The sequence below is a fragment of the Brachypodium distachyon genome, chromosome 2 (genome assembly GCF_000005505.3).
Source record: "Brachypodium distachyon strain Bd21 chromosome 2, Brachypodium_distachyon_v3.0, whole genome shotgun sequence".
Taxonomy (NCBI): Eukaryota; Viridiplantae; Streptophyta; class Magnoliopsida; order Poales; family Poaceae; genus Brachypodium; species Brachypodium distachyon.
In genome coordinates, this window is record NC_016132.3 from 391,844 (window position 1) to 407,285 (window position 15,442).

At 44.8% G+C, this 15,442-nt stretch overlaps 3 protein-coding genes, 1 long non-coding RNA gene and 1 other non-coding gene across 13 annotated transcripts; 3 read left to right on the top strand and 2 right to left on the bottom strand.

Moving 5' to 3' along the window:
- Positions 1–859: 859 nt before the first annotated feature.
- LOC106866280 lies at positions 860–5,486 on the top strand. Of its 4 annotated transcripts, XR_002963085.1 has the most exons (5): positions 892–1,287; positions 1,353–1,447; positions 3,367–4,355; positions 4,713–5,075; positions 5,200–5,485. It is a non-coding gene; the product is annotated as an uncharacterized LOC106866280 (long non-coding RNA). The 4 variants fall into 4 exon arrangements; XR_002963086.1 differs by having other exon boundaries at positions 886–1,287; positions 1,358–1,447; positions 3,367–5,075; positions 5,200–5,486; XR_002963083.1 differs by having other exon boundaries at positions 887–1,287; positions 3,367–5,075; positions 5,200–5,486.
- On the bottom strand, positions 2,170–3,207 carry LOC100830195 (RNA exonuclease 4). Its single transcript, XM_024458688.1, has one exon. It carries the CDS (start codon positions 3,194–3,196, stop codon positions 2,480–2,482), a length of 717 nt encoding a protein of 238 aa, XP_024314456.1. The 5' UTR covers positions 3,197–3,207; the 3' UTR covers positions 2,170–2,479.
- Positions 5,487–6,406: 920 nt separating the features above from the next.
- On the top strand, positions 6,407–9,593 carry LOC100843545 (probable glycosyltransferase At5g03795). Of its 5 annotated transcripts, none has more exons than XM_014898429.2 (7): positions 6,407–6,813; positions 7,169–7,285; positions 7,466–7,504; positions 7,577–7,666; positions 7,756–7,889; positions 8,024–8,372; positions 8,500–9,593. In XM_014898429.2, exons 1-7 carry the CDS (start codon positions 6,553–6,555, stop codon positions 9,178–9,180), a joined length of 1,671 nt encoding a protein of 556 aa, XP_014753915.1. In that variant the 5' UTR covers positions 6,407–6,552; the 3' UTR covers positions 9,181–9,593. The 5 variants fall into 5 exon arrangements, with proteins under 5 accessions (XP_014753915.1, XP_014753917.1, XP_014753916.1 ...); XM_014898430.2 differs by having other exon boundaries at positions 6,409–6,813; positions 7,759–7,889; XM_024458689.1 differs by lacking the exon at positions 6,407–6,813 and adding an exon at positions 6,846–7,033.
- Positions 9,594–9,823: 230 nt separating this feature from the next.
- On the top strand, positions 9,824–9,896 carry TRNAE-CUC. The gene has a single exon. It is a non-coding gene; the product is annotated as a tRNA-Glu (tRNA).
- Positions 9,897–9,976: 80 nt separating this feature from the next.
- On the bottom strand, positions 9,977–14,680 carry LOC100830502 (protein EXECUTER 2, chloroplastic). Of its 2 annotated transcripts, none has more exons than XM_003565176.4 (10): positions 14,241–14,680; positions 14,006–14,071; positions 13,546–13,652; positions 13,378–13,459; positions 12,558–13,283; positions 11,799–11,919; positions 11,574–11,725; positions 11,424–11,498; positions 11,115–11,207; positions 9,977–10,477 (listed from the first exon to the last, which is right to left on the bottom strand). In XM_003565176.4, the coding sequence occupies exons 1-10, from the start codon at positions 14,613–14,615 to the stop codon at positions 10,376–10,378; spliced, it is 1,899 nt and encodes a 632-aa protein (XP_003565224.1). In that variant the 5' UTR covers positions 14,616–14,680; the 3' UTR covers positions 9,977–10,375. The 2 variants fall into 2 exon arrangements, with proteins under 2 accessions (XP_003565224.1, XP_010230337.1); XM_010232035.3 differs by having other exon boundaries at positions 11,799–11,937.
- Positions 14,681–15,442: the final 762 nt, after the last annotated feature.

Genomic DNA, 15,442 nt, shown 5'->3' on the forward strand with positions numbered 1-15,442 from the left:
CCAACAAACAAACAAAGTCACGTACGCCATCTGTCACGACAACGAAATTGCATACATAGAAAATTAATGTACAATCGTGTGAATGCCTCCATAAGTTTGGAGAAAGAGAGCTTTGTGGGAGAAATATAAATTGAGAAAGAGAATCGCAACGACTTGGGCGCTCGAGCGAGCTAGGGCCAAAAAGTCAGGATGGATGAGTGAAATGAAAAGGGACTGAAAAAGAAAGGAGGTGCTAGCTAGCAGTGTATTAATATATATATACAGCGAAAGTGAAAGGACTATGTACGTACAAGTGTGACATATCTAAGCTACGGTCTATATACGGATAGTCAGATACGCAAATGAATAGCGTCGTACGTACGAGGTTCTGCGTATGAAAATTAGACACGTACGTACGGCGTGTGTATATAGCTAGCGAAAAAAATTTAAAACCCTCTCTATATCTCTCTCTCGGTTTCTAGCTTAAAAATTCTCTCTGCGCGCCTTAGGCATTAATTGTTGTTTTTGAGTCTTCCTAGCTCGGTGTTTCTGGTTGCTTCCCTAACTAAATCTTGAAGCAGATGAGAAAGAAAGAAAAAAAAAGAGACATCGTCTCGTGGTGTGTCGAGACGAACGGAACCGAGCAGCCCAGGCTAAAAGTTAAAAAGTACCTGCACGCATGTGATTGTGACACAGATATATATAGAAAACCAAATATGTAGCTGATGCTATATACTTCTTTATTTTCTTCCATCTATGTATACATCTCTATCATGTTTCATGTGCTTGTGTTTCACGTTATTGATCAATTTCGTTCTGCATCAGATGGATACACGACGATCGACATGGACGCATGAAAATAACCAGGATCTAGCTAGCTAGAGCTAAAGCTACGCCTAATCACTTGCCCATGGCGGTGGTGTGCCGTGTGCCAGAATGAAATTTTGTCCAAAAAAGGAACATGGTGCCACTGCTGGACGCCCATATATATGGGCCGTTATGATCGAACATGGGCCCGGCTAAGTAGCCCATTAAAGCCCAGTGGTAAAATGTATACTGTGCGCAGAGCAGTCACAGACTCCCGGCGATTCCTATCCCCAATCACGGACGCCGGCCGGCCAGTCGGAATTAGTCCTCCACCTTCCTCCTTCCTTCCCTTCAAGCAGCCGGCGAGCGTCGCCGGGGACCTGTGAGGAGGTCGGGGAAGAAAAGTTGCTCCTTGCTTCCCGCGACGGCCGGAGAGGTCGCCGTGGCGGAGGCGGGAGATGGCTCCGGCGGCCGTTCGAATAGGGTTTGCACAGCCCAGCGGTACATTCCTATACGATGTAATTTAAGTATCCATTTCTTATCTGATATGAAATCATTCCTAATAGGTTAGGCCATCCCTGTCCTGTGCAATGTCAAGGATTTCTGCGGTGCTGCGGCGCCTGTTCCGCAGTGATTCCGCATCCGGCACTACCCTCTTCCGGTATGAGGTAGAAGCAGTCTAAAAAGTCTCAGTGAAGTATTTCCTGCTTATCAGAACACCATGGAGCAAAAGAAAATTTGATGAGAAAAAATATGTCCTTCAAAAGGGCCCTCTAAATAAATTTACCTCCTTATTTACTTTTGCAATGCACTGGTGAGGAGGCAGTGAGTCATGAAGAGGATTTTCTTTTGTATCTGGATTTTCTGATGGGAACAGTGTTGGGAGTTATTCAAGAAGTTTTGATTTTTTGGTAGGATGAATAGTGTGTTAAACCATTAGCCTGAATCCCAAGACTGAGCTCAAGTTAAACCGTTAGTTTCGAGCCTTGGACTATGCAGCTCTTAACATGAGTTGCTGACATGGTGAAGAAGGTAATGATAAACCAGATAAACTTGGCACAGTTGTTGTTTTCTTCTTCTTTTACCCTTAACACTTGGTACATTGGTACAACTATGCTAAGGAGTGTTGTTAAGATTAATACCCAGGATCGTCAAAATAAATAAATTAATACCCAGACTATGAACCTCAGAGCTTGGTCCATTTCATGTTGTGGCACCTCCTGTCCTCCTGCAGCAGATTTGAGGTAACATGCCTGGCACTTTAAATTTGTCTCACTTTATCATATATCCTTCTCGAATCTCATGCTAGATCTCTCTAACACATCACATTCCTCTCGCTAGGACTGATTTATATATTAGCCACATCAAACGTATGGCAGCTAACTAGTTATTTCTCGAAGACGTGGCTGGACTGGCTATTTCTCAGGCAACGCAGAAATAGTTATTTCTCGAGCGACATTCATAGCCATCTGGTGAAGATTTACTTTATAGTTACACATACCTCAATGATCCGATCAGATGGTTTTTACCACTGACTTGGAAATAGTTATTCCTCGACCGAAAATGAAATAGCAATACTGTAGATAAATACAGAATTGATTCGCTTGCTAGCTAGGCAGCCATCAGCTTTCCTCGGTCATCATCTAGTCTCTTAGCCATCATCGGTTGATGGATCGATCAGCGTCCACCATGACTAGTGGCCATCATCGAGGCACCAGCAGCGGTAGTCGGGCTTGGACCTCCTCAACAACTCCTTGGGTGACATCCGCTCCAGCTCCCGCTGCCTCCATGCCGGGAACCCCTCGCCTTCCTCTCCCTTCTTCTCTTCCACGTGCTTTAGCCCTCGCATCCTCCTGTAGATCCTCATGGCCGCAACGCAGTCATCATATGGGTGTTGCTGGTACCCCGGCGTCTGTATCTCATACCCAAGGCAGTTCCGTGTCAGAAACCTCAGCGAGTTGCTGCTCATCACCCGCCCGCTCGTCTTCATCAGCGGCGGGTACGTGGCCGTGTCCCGCTTGAGTTGCGCCGGGTGATCCATCCCCAGTGCCTCCAGGTCGTGCTCCAGCCCGTGCCCCACCAGGATCGCCGTCGTCTTCTCGTTGAGGATGTCTTGGATGCGGCGGCGGGCTTGTTTGGCCGTGGGCGCGTCGCGGAGGTACTCGGGGCGGATCCCGGTGGACTCGTAGCGGTAGTGGGTGACAGGGATCGAGGGCTTGATGAAGGACTCGTAGAGGATGGTCTCGTGCTCGTTGACCAGGCATACCCGCGCGCATAAGTCCAGTGTCCTGTCGCTCCCTCCCCCCACCATCTTGCAGCCTAGCGCCACAGCCGTTCCTCCATTGCCGCCGCCTCCCTGCACGCCCATTCTCGACATGCTTCGTGTCAGCCCCTGCATCTGCACATGCATAGAAATCTTAATTAAGGGAGTGCACATCTGATCATGATCTTAGTAATCTCTTTTGTAGTTGCATGGATCTCATGTTTACATCGAATGGTTCTTAGAGGTGACTTAGAAATAGTTATTTCTCAGCCATCCAAATAAAAAGCAAAACCGCTTAAATTAATGTCGGCATTTAGGCATGGACGATGCGAATGGAACACGATGATGCTGATCACGTACGGGGTGAGGGGGATGAGGAGGAGCGCGTGAGAGCTGGCAGGCGTTGCGGTGTGACTGTAGCGCGCCGGAGCTGGAGAAGACGGCGAGGCAGAGGTTGCAGCCACGGGAGGCGAAGGTGGCGGCGCAGGCAGGCTTGGGGAGCGAGCCAGTGAGGTGGTCCCGGAGTGCGTCGAGGGAGCGGCAGCGCTTGCCGCAGACACCGCAGCGGGGCTCGTGCGGTGAGTGGTATGAGGCCCGCATGTGGTCCACCAGGTGCTCCATCTTGTTGAACTCGCGGTAGCACGCCGCACACCTGTTCCGCCTGCATATGTATCATCATCAGCAGAACTCAGAAGAAGAAAGATAAACATATATATATTCTGTTGTTGTCTCTGTTTTTTTTTTGTTTCAGAATCGATCTGCTCTTGGCATCATTCTGTGTGGTGCAATGCAATGTGGCACGCATTCGTCGTAGCAGAGTTCGTTCGACGAAGTAAAAGAAGAAAGCCAAAGAAGATGGAGTAGTGACAAACCGCACCTGTGAGCATCTGAAGAGCTATCCATGGCCACCTCACCTTGACTAAGCAGGACTACTGCAAGGACAGCAGCAGGCAGGAGTTGTTGTGGTTTGGTTTGGTTTGCAAGGCAATCTCTGCAAATGAACGCCTATTTATCTGCCTGCAAGACGGACGGAATGCGATTCTTGACGCCAAGCCATCTTCACCGATGGCCACAACCAACGATGCTGCTTTTCCTTTGCAGCATATGTTTTGGTGAACATTACAAGGATATTCACTCACTGGGGGGCATCTACATACTGTGTGTGTGCAACTGAGCGAGCAGCATATTCATGGTTCAGCAGGAGATGGATGCACCAGGAAGGAGCCAGCCGTCGCGGGCAAACTTCTCAAGGCATATTATCTGTCAGAGCCACGCTGCATCGGTTCTCCTCTTCTTCTTTTTTTGAGTAATTCGGTTCTCCTCTTTTGTCTTTAGTCACTGTCCTTAAATAAAGTTCTTTTCAGTATAGAACAAGCCTGTCTATAAAGCAGTGACCTGTAATATGCACTTATATTCACCTTGGAAAGGTAAAATCTCTGGTAAAATGAAAGTACGCAACACTTAATGTTTGACTGTGTAATTGCTAAGCTCCTGTGGCAAGAATTAGAACAATTTTCTTTCTGGTGTCAAAATTTGCAACTTTAGCTCTGTAGCACAGTTCTGGATCCAGCATCAAGAAAATAGCTATTTCCAATGTTTCTATCCCATGGTGACTGTGAATAGTATGATTTTCAATAATAGTATTTGGTTGATTATGAAACAGATTTTGGGGCAAATTCTTCGCAATCTGAAAGACTGGAAAACGTTGCTGCCTGGGAAGGGAATGCCCAGGAGGAGTTGGACAGGCACATCTGCTGAGCACTCTGCACAGGCCTCTGCTTTTAACACCAAGGATGGAGATGCAGTAGTTTGTTTCGTTCTGTTTTTATCTGTTCCAATGAATGTACTGGAAGAGCTGATTGGAGGTATCATTTTAATAAAATGGAGCCCCTGGGTTTTCTTTAGAAGAAATGTCTGCTAATATTGCTGCAGAGTACTACATGTGCATTATAATTGTCAGTCACCAGCACACAAGTTGACAGTTCATCTGTCAGTAAAAGGTCTTGCTGAAATGCAGAATGCACTGGTAAAACTGTTTATTTAATATATTCTTCATGGATCTTTGAAACCAACAGCACTCTCTCTGCCCTGCTGTTAGCTTTGCTTATTACTGCTGAGAGCCTGAACGTGAATGGAATGGATGGATGCAGAGAAAGGAAGAACAAGATACCCCGGTCAAAAGGTCCCGGTTTGAAAAAGGGACAATGAACAGAACAAAAGAGGATGGAATTATGGAAAGATTGAAGGGCAGGCAGAGGCTGATGATTGGCTCCTGCAATGCAATGCGTGATCCATCCTTTGGCGGTGGCGCAGAGCCGCACAGGGGAGGGCAGAAGGATATGCCATGAACATACCGTCTTTGCACTTTGGTCTTTGGGAGATGTTGCCATCGTGTTGCAAGCTAGTTAAAGGACTGCTGTAGCCGATCCTGGGCATATTTTCTCTTTTTGTTGCATTCATGCTGCCGAGATCGTGTGGAATCGATGCAGATAACTAGAGATTGCTTCTTGATGGCGACATAGAGAGGACATGTTTGATAGTATATCTCAGTCCAATTCCAAAGCTAGGCTTGGCATCTGACACGATGGAATTAGAGATCAAAGCTTAATTAGTTTTGGGTTGACGAACGCAGCAGTCTACGTACGTACCCAGAGATCAAAGCTCAGGTTTACCACCGATATCGTATAAGGTCGAATTGCTGGGTCTATCGGAGATTAGAACATCAGGTTTGATGTCATTTGTGTCTCCGGAAAGTTGGACTGCCCTTTGATAGTTTGGTTGGTACTTGGTAGTCGATGCAACGTACCGTAAATATAGACCCAAGATCATAACCAATTGATACATGAGAGGATAGAATAGTGTACATAGGATTGATGAGTTTCTTATTGGAACAAAGTGTAGTTTGTGCCTGCGTGGCCAAATAGGCAAGTAGACCAACATTATACGGTGGTAACCAACTAGATTTATGTACCCTTATGACCAATTCACATTCAATACGAGGAACATTAAAAACTTATATGGATTGAGTTGAGCATTTAAAATTAAGAGAAGGTGTTGAATAGTAGTATTGCAGATCTCCCGGTGCAAAGTACATTGGTTGGATCGAAAATTGTTACTCGCTTGTAATGGAGATTCCATTTAAACACTTGTTGTTACGTGAAGTGGAACAAAAAATAATATACTTCTTAGTTTTCAGTTATTTTTTTTCTTATTTTTAAAAGGACTCGTTAGTCTTTCTGAAAATTGATTGAAATTTCTTAGCAGGCAATGTTATCCCAAGATCCACGCGAAAAAGATTAACTTGCCTTTCTTGCAAAACCAAAAATGGAAGGGGAGATCAGAGAACTGGATTGACCGTGTGTCACCGAGGGCGAAACCGTCAATTCCGCGCCACCGTTGTCGTGGTCAACCTACCACCCCCTCGCCGTCTGCTCTGCTCTGCTTCTGCTCCGCCGCTGCCTCCCCCTCCTTAGCTCCGGCGGCCGGCCGCAACCCCTTCCCAAATGCCGCACCACGCTCCCTCCTCGCAGCACGCTCTCCCCCGCAAGCTCCTCACCCGGCGCCGCGCGGTGGCCTCCTGCGCCGCCGTCGCCGTGCTCACGGCGGCCGTGATTTTGCTGGCCGCTCCGACCTCCGAGGCCCCCAACAGCGCCTTGCTCGTGGGCGCTTCTCTCCTCTCGAGTCTTCGTGAGGAGACGCATGAGGCGCCGGCCACGGCCGCCGCGGGCAGTTCCTCTCCGCCGCCGCTTGCTTCTCTCGTAGAGGTGCGTGCTGACTGCTGAGTTCTCGTCACCAAGATTTATGCTTCCTGTGTCCCCTAGGAGCATATCACCTCTGTATGAGTAATGGCTGGTGGTATGGTAGCTCCTCCTAGTCTTTGCTTGAGATGCGGTCCACTTTGGATGGACTCTTGCTGAAATTTGTTCAAGCGCCAGAAATCCTTATGGGTGGAAATGTACTTAAGTGCGACCTGCTCTCATACTAGTAAGCGCTGAATCATGTAGTACAAAAGTTAATTTGGGTTATTCGGACGACTTGTACTAAATTTTCTGTGGAATAGGAGAAGGTGCTGTAGTTGAATGAATCTGAGTGCACAAAATGAACTTGTTCGTTTTGCAGACTATTTTGTCATCTAGGATTGCACCAGCCACCTCCATGTTTCCGGCACCAGCACCTTCGCCAGTGGAGAACTTTGATGACACATCAAATGAGGAACCCGAGCATCCGGGTGTAAAGGTATTTTCTCTGCCAAGGCTTTTCGTGACAGATTTCTACTTGGATATACATGCACAATAGGAAGTGTTTACATGTCACGTTATTTTTCGTATACAAAAGTAGAACATCCATGTCTATGATGTCTTACCATGTTCTGTAAAAAAAAATTTGTTCTGTAGACTAAAGGTTACTGTTTATTAGGAAAATGTGTCGAAGGAATCCACCCCTTTTATCCATGAGGTACATATCCAGTGCTGAGTAGAAATCCAGTAGCAATTAAAATTTCTGATTTTCACCTCTATACTTGTAAAGCCCATTTCCAGTGGTCCTCCTACAAGTAGCTCTAATGTGAGTGGAGACCTTGACATGAGTGGCCATGCAGCACCGCCTCCAAAGCGAGAGGTTAATGATTCACCTCTAATGGTATAATTTCAATATTTTTGGCATCTAGAACCAAAATGGTAAAAATCTTTGTTTGGTTGTCAATTTAGCAGATACTGCTTTGGTCAACAGCAGCAGATGAAGAACTTCTATATGCGAAGAAAGAGATTGTCAATGCACCATTGGTAACTGATGACCCTGATTTGTATGCGCCTCTATTCCTAAATGTGTCTATCTTTAAGAGGTAAGGTGCTGGTTTGTTTCCATATTCTCTAGCTCAAAATTGGAGTGTGCCAGCATATGAATTATTAATTTGACTGTTCAATTTTCATCAGTTCAGAAGATGGCTTACTAAATGCTTTCAACTCATGCTTCCAGGAGTTATGAACTGATGGAGAGACTTCTTAAGGTTTTTATATACCATGATGGAGCGAAACCCATTTTTCATTCTCCGGAGTTGAAAGGCATTTATGCATCTGAGGGATGGTTTATGAAATTAATTGAGGGGAACCAGAATTTTGTTGTGAGAGATCCAAACAGAGCTCATCTGTTCTATCTCCCTTATAGTTCTCGACAGCTGGAGCATAATCTTTATGTGCCTGGATCAAATACACTTGAACCACTATCTATATTTGTGAAAAATTACATAGATATGATCTCTGCTAAGTTTCCTTATTGGAATAGGACGAAAGGAGCTGATCATTTTTTTGTTGCTTGCCATGACTGGGTAAGTTTTCTCTCCTGCATATTTTAATCTTAGAATTACAGTGATAAAAGTTGTTAATGAAGTGTAGGAAGGTAGATATTTACAATGAAAATATTATTTTGTTACTGACTTCATATCTTTCTTGCAGGGACCTTACACGACCAAATTACATGATGAATTGCGAAGAAACACCATCAAAGCTCTATGTAATGCAGATCTCTCAGAAGGAGTTTTCATCCGTGGAAGAGACGTGTCCCTTCCAGAAACATTTGTTAGATCTCCAAGGAGACCTCTAAGAGACATTGGTGGAAAACCAGCCACAGAGAGATCTATCCTCGCCTTCTTTGCAGGGCAGATGCACGGCCGAGTTAGGCCTATCCTTCTCCAGTATTGGGGAGGCAAGGACACGGATATGAGAATATATGGCCGGTTGCCACGCCGAATCACTAGGAGGATGAACTATGTTCAGCATATGAAATCGAGCAAGTACTGCATCTGCCCCATGGGGTACGAGGTAAACAGCCCACGCATAGTCGAGGCGATCTACTACGAGTGCATCCCGGTAATCATTGCCGATAACTTTGTGCTCCCATTCGACGACGCGCTCGACTGGAGCACATTCTCCGTGGTGGTGCCTGAGAAGGACGTGCCGAGGCTGAAGGAGATCCTGCTGCGGATTCCCGAGAGTCGGTACATAACAATGCAGTCAAATGTGAAGAAGGTGCAGAAGCACTTCCTGTGGCATGCAAAGCCCGTAAAGTATGACATCTTCCACATGATACTGCACTCGGTTTGGTTTAGCAGGGTGAATCAGGCCCAAATACAGTAGCACGAACTAGCTAGTCATGCACCTTCTGGAAAGGTTTCCTTCGTCTGAAGGAAGGTGCTGATGTAACCTGTTTTAGATGCTAGTCTAATTTTGCCCTTCAGAGAAAGAAAAGAAAAGGGAGAAGAAAAAGGAAAGAGAAAAGTAGGGATCCTGACATTACTGAATATGGCAATAGAACATTTGACACGTGCATACGTTGAATCAACTAGTAGAGACAGAGAACCTTGACATCATTTGTTAACTAGTACTGCCTCTGGTACTAAATCATCGTCACTTAATATGGGACAGTGGGACTATGATACTTGATCCATGCTCTACAAATATCTGTTGTGCGCTGTAAACATGACGAAACAATTACAGTCATCCTTGACTACACATTTGATACTTCAATTTAGGCTCCGTTTTGGTGCTGAGTTGGCTTTTGAAAAGTATTTATCTGTTTCCGCCTATGAATGTACTAGTTGGAAGTAACCCTTTTTAGGTGCTAAATGATTTTTTTACTAACACTAGTAAACATTTTCGTGATCGTTGGCTAATTAACATTCACAGGTCAGCGCTAGTGCACGACAACTGAAACGGTGAACTTAAATGGCTGTTGTAAGTGATGCGTACTTTATCTATTCCCGCCTTTCTTCATCATAAATCCGTCGTAGTCTAGGTGGTTAGGATACTCGGCTCTCACCCGAGAGACCCGGGTTCAAGTCCCGGCGACGGAATCCATTTTTATTCTTGCCGATTCCAAGCTTACAGCATTCGAAGTTAGTACAGAACACAAGCCATGGTGGATGATGACAGATTTATGATACAGATAGTATGATTTTTATTTATTTGTTGGTAGCATCAAAACAATACCGAAACCAGTTACAACCCTTTCATACAAACCAACAAATCAAGAAGCCCAAAAATGGTCATTCTGGATATATCTATACCGCATTGTTTAGAAGCCTAAGGTTTGGGTCACATGACAGCTTAATACGACATTCCCAGGAACGAACATGTCAGCTTTCTCTGTAACCTCAAAAATGTTGGACCGGTTGGTTCCTGTCAAGTAGGAGCCAACCTTCTCAGGGAAGCTCTGAGGATGGTGGGAAAAGCCGCATGATGTAACCTATTTGATCGCCCAAAGCGTCTCGGGTCAGCCTCTGCGTTCACGCAATTTGCACGTGAGAATCAGCTATTTTCGCCGCTGTCTCATTCACTCGGGAAGTGTAAGCCGGTCAAAGAGAACCAAGAAGCTCTGCTCAGGCACACTGTACAAGAAACCGAGCTCTGCACCACCAAGGTGTGGAATTGTACTCTGCAAAGTAGTCAACACGAGACGTCAAGGTCAATAAGCAAATCATTGTTACGGAAACAATTGGAGAAGTGAGCTGCACCATTGGTTTGGTAAAATAAAGTAAAACACATCAACAGATCGTACTTTTCTTGCTAGGACTAGCAAACACCTTCCAATGTAACTTTAACAGTGTTTAAACTTTTAAAACACTTGGAACACTAAACAATTTAACCATGCAAAATCACTATGGAGTGTCAGCATACATCTGGTTAAAAGTGATCATTTGTTCCATCGGCAAGAAACAATATCGCACAACCTAAAGATGGACCGACTTTTTTTACAATGTCTTATCACTTGTGATTAAATTCCTCCCATAGAATACAAAATTCGGTGGGACCAGAGTGGCAGAGCCCTAGATAGTTAAAAACCAGCAATCTCGTTTCCCATAGGCACTGGGAAAACAAATATATCTCAGTTAACCAGCAATCTCGTTTCCCAGTGATATAACCCAGTATTCTAAAAGATATCAAAATCATTACAGCTGTGTTTCTGTGCACCATATTATACATCATGGCATGTTATGCCCATACTTATTTATTTATTTCAGGAAAAATAATGCTGCTGATGCAAAGAAATAGTGCTGGAGATCTTATTTTACCTTGCCATTGAGCACCAATAGCTCACCGTCCACCCACCGAGGGTTTTTGAATCCAGGTTGTGCTATTCTTCCCTGGCCTTTATAACTGGCAGTCTGAAATAAATAAAAGTAGTTTAGAATGAAGATATAATGAATGCAACATATGATCAAGAGAAGTATGCTAATGCACTTGGCTCTCAAATCTAACCTAAAGCAGGTGAATTTGACTTGTCAGAGTACACACTGAATCAGCACAGAATACATGGCATATGGACAAACATCCAAAACAGAGACATTTAATTACACAATTAGGATGTACAAGGAAATTACCACACCAAACTCTTCTGGATATGCACCACGATTCTCAAGACGACTGCCCTTCCCAACCTTAGCACGGAACGTTATCTGTGACAAATTTTAAGTTGAAATACAATGCAAGCCTGTATACAAAAGTACAAACCAGATCAAAGGGCTGCAAACCTGTCCAGCAGGGACACTCAGATCACCAGTCAACTTGACTGCTTCAACATACTCGAAAAACTCAACTTCGTCAGTACTATTCCAATGGCCGAACTTTCGACGGAGCTGCACAACTTCTGGTCCATATGGACTAAATGCTCCCACATAGAGACCTAAATGTACACAAGGAACGCACCTGTCAGACTAAAAATCATGAGGCCATCAACTTAGCTGAGCAAGCTTTACCATTAAATGGATCTGAGCCATTAGAGTCCGTAATGATCCGGTTGAAAATGGTATTCTCAGTCAGCTTGACTCGGGCCTTGCTCAGTGTAAGTTTTAAAAGCTCCTGGACTTCTTTATTTATCTGCAGTGGATCCATCATCTGTATGCTAACTTAATTATATAAATGGGAATATGGTTTACATAGCTGGTGGCAATGGACAATTACCACCACACATGGATTAAACGAGTCAAAATATTACAAGGATCAAACTGGAAAATAACCTCTGATAGTATTGACCCGTCATTAATGAAAATAACCTCTGATCGTACACCCACAGCCCCACCCCCAATATTGAAAGAGGAAAAAGATGAGCAGTAAATGGCGCAACCAGAAATAATGAGCTTTTTTTCTTTTACAGAACAGATCCAAAATCCAAAGACATAGCAGTATCCAGGTTTCCCAGCATTACCTGGGCTTTCTTGCAATTGAAAAAACAGTTTAATTTGTTTACACTGAAAGTGGGAGGTATACACGATACTGAGACATACAAATATAGTGCATCAAGGACTCTTCACAATTCCTACATAAGCTATCTAGTACCGTAACTATGAAGTACGAACAAACAACTTTAGAGTGACGGAAGTGCCCTTAATGGTTAAGAAAGGATTTTGTAAAGAGATTATAAGATTCCAGTAAACTGTGAACAGACCTCAACATGCTCAAACATACGTCACATTCACTCTTAAGCTGGAGAACTGTACAGCTAACATGTTTCTTACCTTTGAAGAACTCTTGGTGGTGCCCCATAATGCCTTTGCAACATCAGAAGGCATGAGCTCTGATGCTAATTTAGCAGCCATATCCGCAACTTTCTGCTTTGCGGCCTTTGTTTCAGTCAGATCTCGATCAGAACCTTTTCCAGGAATGTACAGTTCAAAGGAGTCCTTTTCCAAGTTACTTATTTCAGCAGGAACTCGAACATAAGATTTTGCTCCAGCCATATCCTCTTTATTATGAACCACTCCACTAATGAAAAGCTTCACTCCTGGACTTTTACTGTCTTCATTCGAGTCTGATTCTCCATCAGAAACATCTTCCTCCTCGAATTCCTCAGTGCCGGGCTCTTCCAACGAGTTCTCTGATGTGGACTTCACATCATCTTGCACTAATTCTTCCGGTGAATCTGAAACTAATTCAGTTTCGTCCGGCACATCTACATTTATCACTTGAACTTTGAATTCAGGAATCCGGGACTTGAAAAAATTCAAAACACTCTTCAACCCTTCAACGCTACTCTCCTTGGTGTTTCCAACATCTTGTGTTTTCTCCTCAGTATCTTCATTTCCTTTTAACTGACTATCTGTATTTGCTTCCTCTTTAACGCCGTCGGATGGAGCACTACTTTCTGATGAAGTATCATTTTCTACCTTAACTCGACCTTCGGTGGTTGTTGTTGATAGGGGCGATGCACTTGAAGTTCCTTTTGTTGGTCGCAAGTGTACCACCTGTCTAATTTGTTTGTAAATACAAATATCACATCTGGACATAACAGAGATTGTTTTTCTTAACTGCCTAAAAGATCAAAATATATCAGTGCACCTTCATTGTATACGTCTCGTCTTCGTCTCTGACGAGGAATATCTCAAATAATGGAGACCCTGAGGATGCAGTGACCAATTGCCTAAAAGAAGTGTTCCCTAGTATCAGCGGAAGACTATCCAGAGACTCGCTTGGTTCAAGATAAGTTACAGATTGTGAGAAACAGACCTTGGGCTGTAGCTCTTGGCCACGTATCTCCCAACACCAGGGCTTATCCGCACAATCCTCCCGATCGAGTCATCAGTGTCCTTAGCGTATCCCACCCACCAACCTACCTGAAAAAATAAATGGTCAGAACCAATCCCAACCACATGTTGCTGTGGGATGGAATTATTGAACATTGATAGTCTTGCCTAACTTTGCAACAGCCATATGAGTATTTCTGTACATCAAGAAAATGAAAGGCAAGGGAATCATCATTGGCCATGATTCGTTATTTAGGCCCAGCAAAACCTTGCTGCTAGGGGATTGTGATTCATATGAATTAGTTTGTTCAGTGTGACAGGTCCTACAAATGATGATGATAGAAGGACAACAATCCTGCGGCTAAGTACATACCTATGGGGATGCCTAGAAAAAAATAGAGACAGATTACAGAGAAGCAGCAGTATGTGTTAGGGGGACTCACCAAGCTGGTTCCGGCGAGCTTGGTCAATCTGGACGCGTCCTGGTACCGCTGTTCCTCTATAGCGCTCTACGAGGGTCGATCGAAACGAGTGAGTGAGCGGAACACTTAGCCAAACAGGGGACAAACAAACAAACCCTAGGTAGCAGCAGCAGAACATCGGGGGATACATCTGAGCGAGTCCCCCGAACGAAATCGGCGATCAGGGTATGGAGTGAGGGGGTGATAAGAAAGCAACCTTGAGCTGGGCCATGACGTGGGCGACGGCGTCGTGCGCGGTGGCGTCGCGGATGGCCCGCTTGAGGGCGGCGGCCTCGGCGAAGTCCTCGCCCTCCACGGCCTCCTCGAGCCGGAAGGCGAGCACGGACGCGTAGCTCTCGGCCTGGTCCACCTCCGCGAAGTGCCGGGTCCAGCGGGGCCAGTCCCAGGCGGATGGAGGAGCCGCGGCCGCCGCTGAGGCTGAGGCAGAGGCCGTGGTGCAGCGGCAGGCCGTGGCGGAGGAGGAGCCGCGGCGGGCGGCAGGCACGTGCGCGGCGAACTGCGGCGGCGGCGGCGGGGGCGCGCGGCGCGAGACCGGGAGCGCCGCCGCCGGCGTGGCGCACGAGGCCGGCATCGGGAGTGGGTAGAGATGTGTGGGGCACGCGCTAGAGAGAGAAGGGAGAAGATAAGGGTGGAGTGATTTGATCGGGATTTTGCGGACGGACGGCTACTTGCCGCCGAATACGATTGATTGTGGTAAAACCGTAAACGATGAAAAAGGAAGCGCAGTTAAGAGCTTGCTGCTGCTGCTAGACCGTCGGTTTCATTTTATCTGCTCCCCGTTTCATAATAATTGTCGTCGAAATATCATATGTATCTACACGTTTTGTTAGTAAGAATAGATACATTCATTTTTAGACAAATTTAAGACAAGAATTATGAAACGGAAGGAGTACTCCGTCCGATATCAAGTATCGAAATATATGTGTATCTGGACGCTTCTTAGCATAGATACATCCATACTTGGACAAATTTAAGACACTTTATACTGGACGGAAAGAATACTACTGTAGATATAAGTCTTTTAGAAAATAAAAATAAAATTGATTTTCTTTTATCCTGTAAAAAACTTTAATGAAAAATGACTTGTGTCCGAAAGTTGGGCAAAATCTAACCATTTCTTGGAAACTTAGAATTCCTGTAACTATTTTTTTCTGTTAGCAAATTGTTGAGTGTCTATGCTTGATGTTCTTTTAGATCCACCATTGAATCATTTAATTTTAAAAAGCTAGCTAGAAACGCACACTCTTCTCTGCAAAAAAAGAAAAAGAAAGACACACTCTAGAAGAATACATTCTGGGGCACAATTAATTAGCAGCCCGAAACTTTTTAGTTGATAGAAAATCAGCAAAGAAAAAAAAGAAATCTCACAATATATTGTAAGCCTTTAGCTCTTCGTTC